Source organism: Idiotropiscis lumnitzeri, chromosome 15, assembly GCF_059441095.1.
Source record: "Idiotropiscis lumnitzeri isolate Australia: NSW breed Sydney's pygmy pipehorse chromosome 15, RoL_Ilum_1.0, whole genome shotgun sequence".
Classification (NCBI taxonomy): domain Eukaryota; kingdom Metazoa; phylum Chordata; class Actinopteri; order Syngnathiformes; family Syngnathidae; genus Idiotropiscis; species Idiotropiscis lumnitzeri.
In genome coordinates, this window is record NC_142405.1 from 5362392 (window position 1) to 5381338 (window position 18947).

The following is an 18947-nucleotide window of genomic DNA, read 5'->3' on the forward strand; positions in this document are numbered from 1 at the left end:
GAGGGGAGCAAATTACTGTAAAAGAAGTCTTTTCACCGGGGAAGGGGAATTTGTTGAACTTTTTTAGCTGGAATGCAGCTTCCAAGGTTTTCAGGCCGCAGTTTAAATGCATACCACCAATTCCTCCCATTGTGGATTTATTTGCATGAGTGGAAATTGGGCCTCTGTGGCTATTTGAGATCAGGCGTGATGAGAGATTTTTTTTTTTTTGTCATGTCTCCGTGTTGAGAAAGATGGAGAGGAGGAAACACTTGGTTAAAAAAAAAAAAAAAAGTTGATTTCTTCAAAGCAGAAAAAAAAGAAGTGGTTAGTCTTCCGAGGAGCCACAAATGAAGACGCTTGTGGGACTCATTTTCCATCCTTGTACCGCAGTCTCCTTGAATTGAGGGAAGAAACGCAGAGGATTTTTTTTTTTTTATTCTCGTCTTGGTGGTTTTTCGGTTCCCGCGGAATCTGAAGTTGTGACTCCCAACTTTAATTGACGAGAAAGTCATTTGGCTCGGAGAGATTCGACATGCTTAAACCAAATCACGGCATGTTTCAACCTTATGGAATCTCAAACTGGCATTTTACAAACGGGATTTTTTAAAATGTTTTTTTTAAACAAGATTTCTTTTTTTGGGGGGGGGACACTTCAGTGCACGCTTGCTTACATAAGAATACGCTGTGACTGTAGTTGAGCACGAGTTCCCAAAATTGCCGCCGTTGCGAAAAAAAAAATAATAATAATATTATTAATAATAATCGTCCACTTGTTCATGCAGAGCGCGGACGTTTGCTGCGTTTATTCGCGCAGGAGATGTCGTCAAGGTGACTTGACTTCGTCCAGCATGTTGTGCAGCAGAGTTAGAGTCTGATTGATTTCATGCATCCTCCCTGATTCCTGACTCACTTCCTCCAACGATTTCGCCCCTCTCACCACCTCCCCTCCTCTTTTAGCTTCACCACAGCAAAGTCTGGTGACATTCAGCGCAGCACGCAATGTAGAAAATAGTCATTTTCTCAACACACACACACACTCACACAGATTTATGGTCATTTCCAACTTTCTGCTTAAAGCCGTTGTGATGGGAAAACACGTGCATGGATTGTATTAAGCTACCATTTCTCCCAAAAACCGCTCGTCTGCTATCATTTATGGCAACAAGCTGTCATATAGGTCAAATAAGTGCTTTGAATTAATTCCATTTGGTTGTTATAGATGCATTAGCGATAATAAGGAGCGTTACTCACAAATATGCATAACATGTTTTTTTTTTACTGTCAACAAATCAAACCACATTTACTCTTGAAGAATCATAAAACGTTGCTGCGCAGAATATATTTACTTCATCTTTTTCAGAGTACAACTTAATTTTCATGTTTATGAACAATGTACTTTTGTCATGACATTGATAGTTAAACATATCAAGTATTTTAAATATTATTTAAAAATATCTTTAAGTCTAGAAAAAACTCTTTAAAAAAAGCTGTTCGGTGAAATCCAGAAAGGATTTTTTTAAAATAGAAAATAATATACAATGGCTCTTTTCGGCCTCACTTTCCACCTGGCGTGACGTCACCGTGCAGTGACATCATGTCGGACTGCCTCGCGTTCCCTGCCCCCTTCACGGCTTACTGCACATGCTGAACGCTAAAGCGGAGCTGCGCAAAGCCTTTAAAGTCCTTGTTGCGTGAGGTTTCATGTGTTCACACTACGACCGTCAAGGTTTTGAATCCAATTCTCATTAAACACAACACCTGTAAAGTAAGCATACAGCAGAGGGAGGGGGGGGTTAACGAGAAAACGCGTCACAGTTTGCCGCTTATGCACAGTAGAATGGGTTGTGTGAAGAGCTTAGTGTTTTCTGTGTTTCAAACCAATTTCAAACTCCTCTGACAAGAGTGAGCCACATTAAAAGCTGCTTGTAAAAAGTCAAATCAAGGTCACAGATTCATCCTGAAATGTTACGCCAGAGCTGAGGTGTAAATCTCCTTCAAACAGCAAGTGACTTGTGTGCAGTGCGACACGCCCTCCAGGTGAGTGCCGGCGATGCGCACGCGCTCACGTTACAGCCGCGCCTCTTCTGATTGATCCTGAAAGCAGAGAGGCCTGTGGGAACGCACTGCAACCGAATCCGGATCAGATGTGCATCAATAGGACATCTGAAGAGTCCAGATCTGCAAGCATGAACAGCAACACAATCATTCTTTTCTTTTTTTTTTCCCCCAAGGAGACAACGTTGCTGGAATGGAAAATGAATCTCACAGTGTATCCATCTTTTGTCCTGAAGCAGAAAGCTGGTGTTGGAGCGTGACTCCATCCAAATGCTGGCGGGAGGGAAACGTGTCCCGACTGATCCAAACGAGCGGCGTAATGAGGTCCGGGTTTTGAGAGCAACCACAGATGGTCGCTGCCAAACCGAGTCCTGCACAAACACCAACTTAAACTCCATCGAACCTCCATTTTGCAAAGTGGACACTCATTTTGGTGCCATTCTCAGAGTTATCGAGGTGACACACTCACGTCGCGTCAACTCACAAGCAACAGTTTGGCAGACAGTGAAAGGTTCTTCAAAAACAAGAACTACAGATAGAGTTAACTGTCAACCTAAGTGCAAAACAAAAAGAATCTCAAATTTTGTATCTCAAACAAACGTTACCGTCACATAAAGAAAGCCACCAGATGTGCTAACATTAGCATCAATAGTCATGAACAGATAGTATAACAGTAATGACATGCATATATTCTTTATCCTCTGCGAAAAACAACCATTTTTCACTTGTCTGTATGACTAATATACTGCCCCTAGTGGCCAGGCACACTAGAAGGAGCAGCACAGTAAATTCAATCCAAGCATTAAATCACGATCAACAAACTGTTTATTTCTCATTTATTTTAGGATAAAATGTTTTTCATAAAGTACAATAATATTGAGAGCTATTTTGCTTCTTCAAAAAAAAAAAAAACACTGAAAAGTGCGTAGTCATTGTACATGACGTAATGACTGGTTGGATGAGAAACGTGAAAAGTTCCCTTTAAAATATAAATTACTGACATATATGGCAACAATGTTGGTGCAACAAAGCAAGCAACTGTTTTTTTTCCTTGCCATTTCTGATTTAAACCAATGCACAATTTTGTTTTCAGAGTCCCATTAAGAGGGTATGTCACTGCTCTCTGCTGGACAAAAATGGTATTGACCTGAAACGTGGAATTGGCCTTCGCGCATCATTTGATTCACTCCTTGGTTGTGTGTTGTTGTTTTTTTTCAGTCTACCGCGAGTGAGCTTTCCTCTCAACTCTGAAGCTCATCGTGACGACACCATCGATGCCCGCCTGCAGCTCGTCGTGCTCCTGCACGGCAGACACCCCCTTCGGGGTGCCGGTAAGGATCAGGTCGCCCTCCTCCAAGGTGATGAAGTCGCTGATGAAGCTAACGAGGTACGGGATGGAAAAAATCATTTGGGAGGTGCAGCCGCTCTGCCTCAGTTGCTCGTTGACCTTCAGCCACAGCTTGACGTTGCCCGGCTCGGGGACGCGCTCCTTGGGGATGAACTCGCTCACCGGGCAGGAGGTGTCGAAGGCCTTGGCCAGCGTCCAGGGAAGACCTTTGGACTTGCACTCGTCCTGCACGTCCCGGGCCGTCATGTCCAAGCACAACGCGTAGCCGGCGACGTGGTCCATCGCGGCGGACTGAGGGATAGCCGCGCCCCCCTTACCGATCACAACTCCGAGCTCCACCTCGTGGTGCAAGTTGCTGGAGTGGAAGGGCACCAGAATGGGCGAGCCCTCTCGCACGTAGGCGGAAGGCGGCTTCAAGAACAGCACCGGTTCCGTGGGGACGGCGTTTTTCAGCTCTTTGGCGTGCTCCGCGTAGTTTCTGCCCACGCAAATTATCTTCCGCCCCCATTCCCAAAAACGGGATATATTTTTTGCCGACATGGTTGGGGAAATGTGGAGATTGCCGCGGCTTTCGAGAAGTGTGCAACGAGTTGAATTCAACTTTGACCGACGCTCAGTGCAAGTGAAACATTAAGCTACGGCAAGGCGTAAGGCACAATTTGTGAATCATTTGTCAACTGTAGGATAATCACCCTGTATTGTTTAAAGAACGAACCATGAAAACACTCATATTTGTGTAAATGTGTACTTTTTTGTAGCATTTAATGCTTGAATAAAACGAACATGCATTTGACACAGCGCCCAATCCACTGCTCCGAATTTGACTAGTCTAATCTGGAAAAGCTCGCACCCAAAAGCTAAAATGTTTTTACTGCCTTTCGAACTATTTGCACTGGTGATGGCAATTTTGACTGACGCTGTCCTGTGGAACCTCAGCTAGGACTTTTTGTAAACCAACTCTATATAACACACACGAATAACGTCACTGTCATATATATTTGAATAAATTCGCTACAATAAGGACATTTGATCACGGAAACCAAAGAGTCCCCCTCAACTCCCCCAAATTTGATTGGTCGAGCCTGCGCGTTGATCGCTGACGAAGGCGGAACTGAACCACAAACAAAACGTTCTGTTTCGCACCAGCTGATTTTCCGCATTTGTAATGTTACTTAAATCACTCGTAGGGGGTGCCTGCACTCTGATCGGAGCTGCCACAGCCTTAAAACTCGGTAAGAATACACATAATCGATAACATTTCGCGTCTGACAGTCTTGTGCTTATCGTCTTTCATTGTTGTTGCGTTACGACACATTTATTCGCTTTATGACGTATGGAGAAGACGAGTTGTTACATGAACACTAACCCTTACATAACATCTGTCTATCTGTCTGTCTTATTGAAAATGAGGTGTAAAATAAGTGCAGAAAAACAGCGTGCGTCACGTGGTCACGTCACCTCAGGTTACCAGAAGTGTCTGTCAATGATTGTCTTTTTCGTGCGTTGTCCCGAAGCCCCGGTGGAAGTCAAGGCCCAAGCTGCGGCTCTCCTGCACAGCGCGGTGAGGAAAACATCAATGGTGGAGCAAGCCAACATGAGGGTGGAACTTCTGCCGGCTCTCAGTGACAACTACATGTACCTGCTCATTGACACGGACACCAAGGAAGCAGCAATAGTGGACCCGGTAGAACCTGTCAAGGTCTGTCTTACTTTGTTGACTTGAGTTGCGTTCAGACCTTGGTCGGGGTCAGAGAGGCCTTTTCTGCTCGGCAACAGTCAACTATTGTTTGACCTTGTTTTCTTCAAATTTTTTCTTCAAATTTTTCTCCCATTGAAGGCGTATCGTGTGACTAAAATGACCTTTTATCGCAGTACAATGCCATAGCTATTAATATCAGAAGTTTGGGGAATTTGGTTATCAAGATATTGGCACTTAAATTAAGCTCTTATGAGCTTTTTTTGCCGTCATCATAATATATTTGTTCAATTAAAATGAAAACGGATGATTGCTATTTTTAATTGCAGGTTGTGGAGGCAGTCAGAAAACACGGCGTCAAGCTCACAACAGTTCTGACCACCCATCACCACTGGTAAGCTGCATATCAGAAAAGTTCACTACTAATATTAAAAGTCTGATGATAAACAATACAATAATAATGCTTTCCGTAATTCTGTATTAAATGTGATTTTAAGGCATAAGAACATTGCCTTGTTTTTGACGAACACAAAACACAATTTTTTTTTTTTAATCAAATGCAAGTAAACTTCTTGATGTTTTTTTTAACTGATTCCAAATCTGCCGTTGTTTTTTTTTCTCTAGCACATCAGGTTTTACTACTACTAATAATAATCTAATATATAATTTTTTTAGTAATATTTAGGATTTTATGGTTAGATTCAGCAACAGGTGTTTTTTTTTCTTTCTTTTTTCTAAAATGTCAAAGCATATTAAAATGCGTATTACAGAAGCTTACTAACAAAAAATGTTAGAAAAGTGCGAGAAAAAAAGACATTTTTGAAATCTGCATCAAAAATCTCTGTTATCAGTACAAAATTGTTGTTTTTTTTAATGCCGTTTCTAATGGTTAAAGAGCAACATGTTTGTTGAGGAGCTTCTGAAGTCCGAGCACTGAACACTCTTCTCAGGGATCACGCTGGTGGCAACGAGAAGATGGTGAAGCTCATGCCCAGCCTAAAAGTCTACGGCGGAGACGATCGCGTCGATGCCATAACAAAGAAAGTCTCGCACGCCAACAATTTAAAAGTAAGAACCTCGAGGCGTTCCCCGAACGACTAACGACATCGCCATCGCTCACATCGTCCTTTTTTTCCCCCCTCAGGTTGGCTCGCTTAACGTGGAATGTCTGTTCACGCCGTGCCACACAACCGGCCACATCTGCTACTACGTCACCAAAGACAACAGCTGCGAGCCTCCCGCACTTTTCACAGGTACGACGGCGTACTGCTAAAAGCGCTTTATTCATCTGGCTTCCTTGAGCAATCAGTTTGGTGAAATTCCTTTGAAAAAGTCAGCAGCTTGCCATGTACCATGTTAGTACCTCAAGGGAGATTTTTTATTTTTTTTTCCCCGCATGCAGGGGACACACTATTTGTTGCCGGCTGCGGGAAATTCTTTGAGGGCACCGCCGAGCAGATGTACAAAGCCTTGATTGAAATTCTGGGACGCCTGCCTGCTGAAACGGTGCCGATCAAACACTGCGTTCTGTGTAGCGTAACGAAACCAAACAATTGAGCTTAATGCTGTCATACATGCAAAACGCGTTAAATTAGCATAGCTGTTACAGTAATTATAAACTTTCAACTGCTACATAACAGCGACACATCCAAACAATATTTATTTTTTTCTCCCCAGCGAGTCTACTGTGGTCATGAGTATACCGTCAGCAATCTGAAGTTTGCACGCCACGTCGAGCCGGACAATAAAGTCATTCAAAAGAAGCTAGCATGGGCAAAGGTATTCATTTGTTTGTCACATCCAAGCAGTCGTGGCGTCTGTCACGATGATTACCGATGAAAGTTGTGCTTGTTTCTTTAGGAGCAATGCAGCATTGGCGAGCCGACGATCCCATCTACTTTGGCGGATGAATTCACTTTTAACCCGTTTATGAGAGTCAAGTAAGTCCCAGCAAGTTTTTTTTCTGACAGCACAAATAGTGTGATTGGAAATGCACTCAGCAGGTTTGTATGCTCAATACAGGGAGAAGTCCGTACAAGATCACGTTAAGCAAAGCGATCCGATCGAAGCTATGAGGAGTCTCCGGAAGGAGAAGGACACCTTCCGAGTGCCCAAGGAGTGATCTTGCCCAGTGGACTTAAAACCGCTGATATTTCAATGGCCATTGAATGACTGCTTTAAATGAGAACAAATAGTTTTGGGGGTCTTTTTTAGGTACGCTTTGTAAATATTTATTTTCAAAAGCGAATTTAGTTTTTGAAACCACATTTTATTTACAAGATGAAATGTTTCTGCTCATCGTTTAATTGATAATTAATGGTAAGTTGTTTACCTGGCTACGCATGCTCTAATCAGTGCATTCTCTACTCATGTTTGATGTGCTGAATTATTGTTTTAGTACAAAATGTGCATGGAAAAATACAAGTGCATATATTGTCTTTTTTGTTCTAATTATTTCCAAAAGCAATAAAACCAAACCAAGGTCGTTTGTTTATCCTAACGCTGTTCTATATGTAATAATGATAATAAATTAGATTTGGAAGCGCTTTTCAGTATACTCAAGGACGCTGTACAGAAGAAATATGTACAGCAAATGTTTATCTGCTAAGCTAATTTATATCCACGAGTTCATATTAGTGGAGAAAATATTCACTGGTTTGTTGCTTTGGTAAGGCGCTTGCGCTAGCCAATCAATGTTTCTGGCTCGATTAAAATGTCTGGCCACTGTTTGTTACGTCATTGTGATAATGTCGCGATAGCTTGTACTGAGCCGAAGTGTCATTAAAAACAAAAGGTAACTATGCTCTTGTGTCGGGTTAGTTATTTACTTAATTTATGTCGCAATACTTTGCCTGTGCTAACTTTTAGTGCGTCATGTTGTAATTGTTTCGAGGGCAGCTTTTTTGACCATGTAACTTCACCACCACCGGCGGCCATCTTGCGTTGCCAGTTGCCACTCGCTAAGGCCGGCTGACTCTAATTAAACTTAATTTGTCCAGGGTTTTCTCTTTATTTTCTCTCTGTCTTTCTGATATGGCCTTAAAAAAATTTCCCACCCCCTTTCTTGTTGTAAAAGCAAATGATCGCGACAATCATCATTGTATGATTATCTTGGTCCATGGATTTTGTCGAGCAGTCCACCGCACATGATGCCCATAGAAGAAGCCAAAAACGTCTATTTTTTTTCATGTACAGTAGTAAATGTGCCACAGGTGACCTCGGTAAACGTTTTCGATAAATCACTGCCTTTGCGAGTTATAAACGGGTATATCCTTGGTTATGTTTAGCACGACCAATTCACTTTGATTGTCTTTCATTGGGTCCTCGTCTCAGGTGCAAAATTCTGGTCATCACAAACGTTAGTAGAAAGTGCTGGCAAAAGTTAAATCAAGAAAACAAAAGGTTTAAGTTTTTATTTGGTCAAAATATATTTGTGTGATTATTACATTAAAATTCGACTGACTCTGGTTGCAAGCTACTGATGATACACCATTTAAATTATTTTGCCGCTGAAAAGGACACAAATGCAGCAGTGACATGTAACTGGACGGTTGCGAGGCGTCACCATTTCATCGTGAGCCCGTTGGTCATCTTCTCCACGGCGTGGTAGTTGGTGTGCAGCAGCTCTTTGGCCTGCTCCTCGCCCACGCTGCAGAGCCACGACTGATAAAGCTCGGCCACGCGAGCGTCATCTTCCGGCTCTTGGGCCGCTTCTGCTTTGTAGAGCGCCTCCACCTTCTGGAGGAACTCCTTCGGGTCCTGACCAGGGGAGGGTTTCAGTTGTCCGCCGCCGTTAAGGCAACCTGAGGAGTCGTAAAAGACCAAGGATAATAAAGTTGTGTTTTTTTCCCTTGGAAAACTGACTATCCTCCTAATTTAGACAAAAAATTTGCCCAACCTGAGGGACAGGCCATAACCTCCACAAAATGATACGGCGACTTCCCCCTCTTGATTTTCTGCACCAAGTTCTGGATGTTGCGGAAGCCGTACGTGGACGCAAAACTCAAAACCGCCACGCCGTCCTTCTCCAGCGTCACCTCCTGGAAGTCTTTATTCCTGCGGTAGAGGCACGAGCGCTCGGTGAGCCGCCATCGCTTATCCGGTGCGCAAAGCGTTCGAGGGCTGACCTGAGTGTCTTATAGGTGAGTTCCTTGACCTCCTCCCCGAAAATGTGCCTGGCCGCGTAGGTGAAGACGTGATGCAGGTAACCGCCTGAGCCGCTGCCGGCGTGGCTCAGGAACTCGCCGTCTTTCACGCTGCTGAAACTGGACAGACAATGACACGAATAGCCTGAAAAGTAACACACGGCACACAAAGCGCTAAAACTTACAATGTATCGAGAGGTCCGGCTTGTATCTCATCAAGCGTCACTTTTTCCTCTTCTAGCATTTTCTGAACTTCTCCTACGAGGAAACGAGAGATGATGTTTCAGCCTGTGCGTGATGATGGACGCCGAAGGCCGTACCGGACGTGATGACGCAGTCCACTTCTCTGCTCTCGGCTTTGTTCAGGTAGAAGTCCGGCCTGGAGGCCTCGAGTTTCTTATCGAAGCAGGGCATGATCGCCACGTGGTAGATTTGCTCTGGGCTCAGGCCCTGACGACATGCAGAACACACGGCTTAAATGCACTGCATACACACGAGAGATTACGTATCTCTGGTGTCGGGCAGAACAAAAAAAATAACCAAAATGAACTGCTGTGAGTCACATGTCACCTATTTATTTTTGTTGTTGTTGTTGTTTTAAAGCTGACTGATTGCGCAATAAATGTGCTAATAAGAACGTTTGAAAACAAAACTGGAGCTGACTGCGATAATTATTTTCAAAGCACCTGTTGTTCTGCAAAATAGCCTTTAACCAGCGAGCCCATCATCGCCTGAGGGGAGCGTGTGGTGCTGATGTAAGGAAGAATAAACTCTCCGTGCGTCTTTTCCGCATAGCAGATCCAACCTGAGCAAAAAAAAAAAAGGAAATAATAATCCATCGCAACTCACTTTCATTCCTTCATCAGCTAATGCGGACTTGAGGAGAACGCCACTCCGCTTGCGGTTTGATTTTTGCGCCAAACCTGGACATGCTGATGTCATCATCGGCAATGCTCGGCTGTCTTGCTCCTTTCTTTGGAAACGCTCCACAAACTCTCTCTGGCTCTCCAGCAGGCTGAAGGTCCGACTGAAGCTCGTGTCGAACACGTGATGGACGCCTGCAACGGCAAAAGCTCTGAAATGAATCAACCCAAAGATCCAAAACAACAGCAACGAGACAAGAGAAGGAAAATGAACAAAATAAATCCTAATCCTCACCGAGGCCTTTGAAGAAAGCGGTGAGCCTCCTCCCCGCCTCGCTGCTGCTGAGCCCGTAAAATGCGGCGAGGGACGCCCGGGACTGAGGCGACACTGACACCACCACCACCTTCTTCTCCGTCGCGCTCGCCTTCATTATGGAACAGATTAATGGCATTTCAAAGGATTTTACTTTGAGTGTGATCATGTAACAAGTGGAACTCGGCACGGTAAGGTTGAAGTCACCTGGTTGTTGCGCAGGACTTTGAAAAGCTCCTCATGGCTCTGCTGCGTGATGAGGACGCTCTCAGCCGATGTTATACATCCACTACAAGCCAAGCAATCGTTTAGCGTGATCTTCGCTTTCTCAAGCTTTTGCTTCTGCCCGGCCTGTCAACAAGCAAGCATACAAATCATGAGGGGAGTAGGAAAAAAACAAACAAAAAAAAAACGATTCCTCAATACTCACTTGGGTGATTTGGACGTAACTGCCATCATCTTCTATCTGTATTTTGGCCACAGACTTGCCCTGTTTCTTCTCTACTTTTACAGGTTTGACACATTCCTACAAAATAATGAGTATCAGTTAATTGTTGACATATTTAACCAAAAACAATCTTTCCAAATTGAGGGGGAGGCCAGATTATTCAGAGAACAGGTCAACTTTACACAGCAAGAGATTCAAACCCCGGAAACTCATCACAGTGAGCCAAACGTGGTTACATGCTGCCCTTGACTAAAAATAAACAATTCAAATTTCACTGCTGAGCTTAGAATTTGTCGTGCGTAAAATACAACAAAATGAGGTAGCGTTCACAAAAGGATCAGAATTTCATTTTTAATGAACACCTGTATAAACAGGAAAAGATTACATAAACATATATATTTTTAATGCTTTAAATGACCATATGATCACGAGGGGGAGACGCTCAAGTCAGAGAAGTTGAGATAAAGGAAGGAAAAAAAATAGTCACAATGACTCATCAACCAGCGGCCAGTTTCCCGATGGTTTACCGTCAAATGACTTTATTGCTTGCTGACACTAACCGATTCACCTTGCGTAAAAGGAGAAATGCGCGATTTACGCGCGTTCTTGCGCTACGTTCCAAATGACATAACAGCGAACAAGCCTCATCTCTCAGGTACCGCGGCTTTCAGTCAGGAGTGAAGATCACCGTCTCACCGAACAAAATCCTGCGAGAATACACGTCAAATGTATACGTGACGACAGTACCTGAGATGGCGTGATAAAATCATCGAGATCTGTCAACTGCAGCACACCGCTAAAGACAGAAGCCATAGCTGCTGCCGTAAAGTGGCTTGTTGTTTACTTACGTGTCGTAAATCACTATCAGAGATAGTCGTCTGTTACATGCCAGTGGTTTTCTGTTGTGTATGCATTAAATATACTTTTCGGATTGAATTAAAACATTAGGCAATCAAGGCTACAATAAGACGACGATTTTATGATCACTCCTAATATATATATATATATTCATATAGTCAAATATTTTTCTATTTGCAGATACTACCAGTGTTAATTGTTTAGCAGCGCCAAAACAAAAATAAAAATGAAATAAAAGTTTCTATATACGATCACGTTGATGTCTCTTTTATTTATTTATTTTTTTTGCGAAGGACTCGGGCGCGCGCAGGCCGTGTTGTTATGACGACGGGGTCGTAAATCCGCCATATTTGCCACCCCGCAGCAGCGTTGCGACACAGACGGAGACTTCGAACGACATGAATGTCGAAAATAATCTTACGGCACACAAACCCGCGAAGGAGGGCAGTGAGACCATCACCATACAAACGAATCTCGGAGACGAAGGTTGGCCTCGTTCCTTTTTAAACATTAATTTTATGTTGTCCTTTAGCGTTTGGGCCTTGTAAAAATTCACCTCAATTGTCGACATTGTTAGCAGCTAGTTGCTAACAACTCCGAATTGCAAGCGACATGAGTTTAATCTGTTTTATGTGTGCACTTTAAACGTACACAAGTTCACATTTTAATGCTGCATAAGATAAACATTCTAAGCTTGTTTAGTCGTTTTTTTCTAGATGAGGACGTGCACAAATGCGGACGTTGTCAGAATGAGTTTTCCACCTTGGAGGCTTTTATTCAACACAAGCTGCGTCACAGCTGCAGACGTGAGGCGAGCAGTCAAGGTGAAGAGCAAATGGTAAGGCCAACGAAACGATATTCGTTAAGTATTTCATTTCATTTCTCTTCTCTAACGAGCAGCTAGTGGGCAAAATTCACAACATGCAAGACATGAGAACTTCTAAAGAAGGCTTTCTGTGACTCTTCCAGCCACTCAATCTCAGTATCAACTTCCCTCTCAGAAAATCATGGACAAAATTGTTGTGCGTTTTGTACATACTTATGTATGTAATAAAGATTATTCTGATTCGACCGTTGAAATTAACGTGATGGTTTAAGCAGGTTGAAACTGCCAATGGAGGCACGCAGGTGGAGCAGGAAGCTGTCAGAGAGCCGGAGAGCGACAACCCAAATGATAGTAAGTCAACCATTCACTTGTCGTGTACCTTTTGTGTACACGTACGATCTAAGAACCATGTCGCAAGAAGACTCATTTTCAGTCTATAAAAATTGTGATTGCGTTCCTTTCTACCAGTGTTTCTGAATTGCATTTGTTTTTCAAGCAGGTGCAAGCGCAGCTGCTTTGGGGCGAGGCTGCAGGAAGAAAAGCACCTCTCTGAAATTATCCAAGCAGTCTGAGATGTCGAAAGTCTCCGCTTACGACAACGCCGAAGGCGATAAGCCCGTTTACAAAGTCAACGGAGACGGCCGCTACCTTTGCCAGCTCTGCGACAAGACCTTTAAAACGGTGGGGCACAAATAAGACTCAAATTACACAAATAATACCAAGCAAAGATGGTGATTGCGACTTCAAACTTTTTGTTGGATTTAACAGAGCAACATCTTGAAAACGCATTTGAAGACTCACAGCGATCAGAAGAACTTTGCGTGCGATCTATGCAACCACTCCTTCCGCACTAAAGGCTCCTTGATTCGTCACAACCGCCGTCACTCGGGTATGATCAAATCCTCAAAAGGGGTCTGCTTTAAAAAAAACAAACGTGTCTGATCGATAACACTCGCTGTTGTGGTACAGATGAGCGTCCATACCACTGCGTGCTGTGCGGCCAGTCCTTTCGAGAGTCGGGAGCCCTCACCAGACACCTCAAGTCCCTCACGCCCTGCACTGAGAAGATCCGCTTTGTTCAGTGCAAGGAGATTCTGGTGAGCAAGGATGGAAGGAAGAAAGGTATTATTGCCACCAGCCGAAAACAAACCAAAAAAATATTCTTTTTGGATACCACACCTTTAAGATCAACTCCTGACTCACTAATTAACAAGCTGAATTTTGCATTCTTCAACAAAAACAAATTGAACATTGCCACAACAATGCCGATGTAAATCTTAATCTCATTCTCATGAAAAAAATAGTAGCTGAGGTCATTTGATTTTGTAACGTACGCTCGTACATGCACGTGGAGCGAACTCTCTCGAGTAACATATTCATTTAAACTCCTCCCCCTCACGCAATGCTTGTCCCTCCGTCGAGATGTCACTTCAGCGTTGTTCCTTGGCACCAATGTACTACTTTCCTATTTGACAGTGCTTTAGAGCCATCTCGTGGTTTATTTTCTTTACCTCATCTTTTATTTTGTTTCATGTATTTATACTGTTCAATGCTGGTTTTAATTCTTGGCGGAGCTAGAATGGGATTAATGCCATTTCAATTCATTTCAATGCGAAAAAAATAATATTTGAAATTGTATTGATGATGGGATGAATTCAAGTGGCATGCAGCTGAAAGGCGTGTGTGGCTCGTGTCCAGGACTTGGCGCTGACATCTCAGCAGAGACCGAGCAGCAGCAGCAGCAGCAGCAGGAGGAGGTGGTGGTGGTGGTGGATGAGCAGCCGGCGGAGGAGCAGGTGGTGGAGGCGCAAACAGCTGTGGTCAGTTTGGTGGAGGCCGGCTCCCAAGAGGTCCTCCACCAGGTGCACTTCACCATGGAGGTGGACGGCACAACGCAGGAGCAACAGGTGCGTGTTCACAAGACCACACCGGTCACAACATTAGGAACACCTGTGTCCTCTCCCGCTTGGCGTAGGTGATGGTGGATCAGTCTCAGGCTGAAGCGCTTGCTGCCGCCGCCGCCGCGGGCGATAACCTCATCTGCCAGGCCATCCTCAACTCGGGCATCGCGCTGAGGACGGAGGAGGCCGTGCAAGCTCCGCAGGACACGCATGAGCTAGAGAAAATGGTCATAGAGTGTCCTGTGGCCGATGGCACGGAGATTCAAGTTAAAGAGGAGTTGGTGGAAGTGGTGGCACGGGTAAGCGGGAAAAGAAAAATGCAGTTTACCAACTATTTTTACGAGTGTTCTTTGAAGTGCACACTAGCTTAATGAAGTCATAGTTTCACGCATTTGTACACAAAGCTTTCCAAAGCAGGTTTATTTTGTTTTTTATTTGTTTCCAGGAAATGGATCAGACTGCCTCCAAGTTGTACACGTGTCCACACTGTAATCGCTCGTTTAAGGGTTTGAACTACTTCCGCTTCCATGTCAAAGGCCACTCGGGTAAGTTGAAAGGTAACAAAATGACGCTGACACAATAAGCAAAGCAAAAGTTGATCACATGGCATGGCATACTTTGCATCAATCACCACAGCTACTTCCTGACTGCAATCACCGAAAATTGGTTTCATACCGTGTCTAAAAAAAAATCATTGTGCTAAAATACATGCATGACTTTTATGAAATGAATGAATGTTGTGCTTGCAGGTTACAAGCCCTTCCGGTGCACCATCTGCCAGCGGGACTTCCTGAGTGGCTACCTGCTGAAGAAGCACATGGAAGTCCACGTCAGCGAGCGGCGCTACAAGTGCGGCGAGTGCGGCAAGTTGTACAAAACCGTCGGACACGTACGGGAACACATGAGGGCCCACTCGGATGAAAGGCCCTACCACTGTGCCAGATGCAAGAAAGCCTACAAGACCAAGGTGACCATCCTAGAGAGTGATTAGCTGTCTGCTATCTGATTCGCCGTTTGAATTTAAATGTGGTGTGCAAAATTAGGCATACAGATTAGCATAGTACTGGTTAGGGATTAGTGAATACCGTTACCAGGTATCTGAATCAGTTATCGGGTACTCATGATGGCGGCTGATACCAGGCACTGATACCACGGCGCCCTCTGGTGGCCGTTTTAAGACCAGAAACTTCTCACGAAACATTTCTTAATCAGTTTGTCACGGCCTCGTTTAGAACGCACTGCAGGTGCATCAGCGGACCCACGGCGAGGAGAAGCCCTACGTGTGCAAGTTCTGCTTCCGAGGCTTTCGAGAGAAAGGCTCGTTGGTGCGACACACTCGCCACCACACTGGCGAAAAGCCTTTCAAGTGCCCAAAGTGCGGCCGCGGCTTCGCCGAACACGGCACCCTCAATCGCCACATACGCGCCAAAGGTTTGTACGGGGCCCCGGAGATGGATTTGGTGACCGCGGGCCTGATAGTGCAGATGGTGTGATGTCCACTAGGGGGCTGTAATAAGGACGAATCCAGTAAGCAGCAACAACAGGAGCAGCAGCAGGTGGTGGAGGAGGAGGAGGTGGTGGTCACAGAAGAGCAGCTTTCCGGGGATAACATCACCACGGCAGCAATAATCACTGAAGACCCTCACGCACTGTTGGTGGAGTTCTCCTCCGTGGTAGCAGACACGCAGGAGTACATCATCAAGGTGAGAGTCCACCGTGGCCGAGTCGTGTTAGGAGTCCGTTTGGAAAAAAAAAAGGTTTTTGTCATGTCTTGTTCTTTCATGTGGAAATGTACAAATAAATGTTTGGTTGATTTGGCCTGGAAGGGGCAGGCTCTAGTTTATTGCTTGCTGTAAGAAAGATGCTCCTTTGTTCCGGGCAAACATCTTCGATATTCACGAGTGATTGACTCTTAATGCCGATTCAAATCATTGGGCTTTCACTGAGCATTCAAACTAGCATTTTCATATTTGATTTCTGCTCTTCTCATCTACTCCTCAGACTCAAACAGACGAGGAAGTGCATGAAGAAGGGGTGACACTCATTCAGGACAGTCAAAATGAGGTCGGTATCAGGAGCTTGTACTACTTTCCCATATGAGCGGTTTGCAATCTTACGTTAAACGGTAGCGGCCTAATAGTGACTTTGCCTTTTTCTAGCACAATTCCAATGCGTGTGTGTGCGCAGTACAATTTGCACCTCGCCCTGCGTCATGAAAAGTTGATAATAACAAACACTAGAAAAGCAGTACAGCGGTGCCTTGAGTTTAGTTTGTTTCATCGCCATGCTTGTACCTCAAAACATTTTTAAATGAAAGCATACTTTCCCGTTGAAATGAATGTAAAAGCCATTAATCTGTTACAGCCTCCCAATAAACGGCAAATTTTTTGCAATGTTTTAATAACAAGAAAATAATATTGTTGTTTGTGAAATCATACAGTGATGAAATCGTTGAATTGAGAAAAAAAAGGAATGAAACATTTTTTGCTCAAATTCTGTCATACTAATATACGAGAAGGAGATGGTCACAGTTCTCAGTAAGCCGCAGTAATATTAGTGGTTCTTCGCAGAGGATAAAGAAAACGTATATTGTCAAGAGTTATAAAACCGAGACACTGATGTACACCCGTAGTTAGTCAAAGTGTGTGTCAGTCCCTCCAGCTGCCGGTCAATTGATCCCGCCACCTCGTTTGTTCCCCTCGCGCCAGATGGGCAATCACATCGTGAAAGTGGTGCAGCAAATCGTCAGCCAGTCGCACTGCGCCGGCGGCACGGGCAGCCACCAGATCATCGTGCGCAACGCGAGCGGCGGTGAGGAGGGCGCCTCCATCATGGACTGCGGCGACACCATCACCATCGCCACGCCCGAGAGCCTGACGGAGCAGGTGGCCATGACGCTGGCCTCGGCCATCAGCGACGGCACGCTGCTGGCCGAGGCCGTCAAGACCGCGCAGGGGACGGTCGCCATGGTGACCACCGAGGAGGCGGTCGAGCAGCAAATCCAGCTGTTGGAGCAGCAGCAGGAGGCGGACGGATATGTGATCACCACGCCGCAGGAGGTGGAGATTCAGACTGTCATCGTGTGACTGACAACGAGCGACATCGGACAAACTAAGGTCAAAGCGGTTCGAGACGCTCAAGAACATCAAAGCACAAACATTTGTTAGTTAGTTTATATTTGCTTTTTAGTGACTCCCAAAGTGGCAGAATATGCTCGCGAAGACATCTTTTAAAATGGCTGTCAGCTATTTTGGATTTTTTATTTTTGGGGAAAAAAAAGCCGGCAGTAATTGACCGTGATGTCATCTGCAAGACTTGTTGCTTTTCTGCAGTCCAAAACATTTTGCTGAGGGGTCTTCTCCTCTCGTACCTTCAACAAGGGTATTCTGTTTTTGGGATGCTCTTCTTTTGCCTTCGTAAGCCCAGTTGCACTCATTGACCAACACGAAATAAGAAAAAAAAAATAAAGGCTATTTTCTTTAAAAAAATAAAAATAAAAAAAGGTTCTGTGAAGTTTTACCACTTAAAGCAATGCCACCATTCTGACCAAGACCGTTTATTTATTCTTTTAAGAAAATGTATAATTAGTTAGTTTAATTCTCTGAAACGTCTTAGACATACGAGAGCAGTCCATTTGCTATCGATCTGTGCTTCAACATTTGAATATGACAAACGACCTTTTTTTTTTCTCAAGACACGGCATTTTCTTCTTTCAATGTCAGCCCAATTATTAAATATATTAGATAAACTCTTTAACTGCAGTTCTAAATGGGGCCCGACTGATCGATTGGTTGACTGACTTAATCAGCCAATTTAAAATTGAGCGAGAAAAAAATTGCTGAATTAGGACACCAAAAAAAGTTATTTTAACGATTGTGTATTTTTAAAATTAATTGTTCAATTAATCTGTCATTAGAATTTTACTCTGCTAAATATCGGATTCGGCATCCAAAAATGAATACCAGACCCCCGCCAAAAAATCTTTTATTTTATGCTCCGAACATTAAATTGCGTAATTCTTTTGTGTACCACCAGAGGGCCCTGCGTACCAAGTGCGGGCCTCATACCACACTTTGGAAACCCCCTTTAATGATTCAGTTCAACTTTTTATTCAGGTGACTTGTCTTGCCTGTCATGAGAGGCCACATGTTTTCTTGCTCGAACTACTTTGTGTGTGTGTGTGTGTGTGTGTGTGTCCCCGTGTGTGTCCGCGTAACCTTGAGGAGGATCCGCAGGTTTCATCTCTAACTGTCGCAGAGGTGAAGGCAGACGCTCCAATCATTTCCCTGGCTGCTACACGCCGCCGTTTCTGGGTCACTCTTCAGCCCTCAGAGAGGCCCGGCGTCCGCAAGCAGAACGCGGAGAGAGAGCGAGAGAGACGAGCGAAAGGTATTTATAGAAAAATGGGGCTTCGCTGTACCTTTTCCTTGCAAAGAACCATTTCCGAACTGACTGTCCCACTTCTCTGATCGCCATCTACCCACTGAGGCTGGAGTTCACCCACCGGCTGCT

At 44.3% G+C, this 18947-nt stretch overlaps 4 protein-coding genes across 7 annotated transcripts; 2 read left to right on the forward strand and 2 right to left on the reverse strand.

The window, feature by feature from the left end:
- Positions 1-2839: 2839 nt before the first annotated feature.
- fahd1 (FAH domain containing oxaloacetate decarboxylase 1) lies at positions 2840-4445 on the reverse strand. The gene has a single exon (XM_088316611.1). The coding sequence runs from the start codon at positions 3923-3925 to the stop codon at positions 3257-3259; it is 669 nt and encodes a 222-aa protein (XP_088172737.1). The 5' UTR covers positions 3926-4445; the 3' UTR covers positions 2840-3256.
- Positions 4235-7884, forward strand: hagh (hydroxyacylglutathione hydrolase). The gene is made up of 9 exons (XM_088316608.1): positions 4235-4617; positions 4900-5084; positions 5411-5475; positions 6032-6149; positions 6226-6334; positions 6484-6587; positions 6759-6860; positions 6942-7021; positions 7104-7884. Exons 1-9 carry the CDS (start codon positions 4551-4553, stop codon positions 7201-7203), a joined length of 930 nt encoding a protein of 309 aa, XP_088172734.1. The 5' UTR covers positions 4235-4550; the 3' UTR covers positions 7204-7884.
- Positions 7885-8479: 595 nt separating this feature from the next.
- ciao3 (cytosolic iron-sulfur assembly component 3) lies at positions 8480-11704 on the reverse strand. The gene is made up of 11 exons (XM_088316613.1): positions 11598-11704; positions 10833-10928; positions 10610-10753; positions 10385-10514; positions 10150-10284; positions 9913-10031; positions 9547-9676; positions 9412-9484; positions 9209-9346; positions 8980-9137; positions 8480-8884 (listed from the first exon to the last, which is right to left on the reverse strand). The coding sequence occupies exons 1-11, from the start codon at positions 11661-11663 to the stop codon at positions 8643-8645; spliced, it is 1431 nt and encodes a 476-aa protein (XP_088172739.1). The 5' UTR covers positions 11664-11704; the 3' UTR covers positions 8480-8642.
- A 353-nt stretch (positions 11705-12057) lies between these two features.
- On the forward strand, positions 12058-17887 carry e4f1 (E4F transcription factor 1). 4 transcript variants are annotated; one of them, XM_088316590.1, is made up of 14 exons: positions 12058-12194; positions 12425-12546; positions 12807-12885; positions 13034-13215; positions 13303-13423; positions 13504-13656; positions 14233-14441; positions 14510-14734; positions 14881-14980; positions 15185-15402; positions 15668-15866; positions 15939-16138; positions 16437-16499; positions 17144-17887. In XM_088316590.1, the coding sequence occupies exons 1-14, from the start codon at positions 12107-12109 to the stop codon at positions 17519-17521; spliced, it is 2337 nt and encodes a 778-aa protein (XP_088172716.1). In that variant the 5' UTR covers positions 12058-12106; the 3' UTR covers positions 17522-17887. The 4 variants fall into 4 exon arrangements, with proteins under 4 accessions (XP_088172716.1, XP_088172717.1, XP_088172714.1 ...); XM_088316591.1 differs by having other exon boundaries at positions 12810-12885; XM_088316588.1 differs by having other exon boundaries at positions 13031-13215; positions 17144-17885.
- The last annotated feature ends 1060 nt before the right edge of the window (positions 17888-18947 follow it).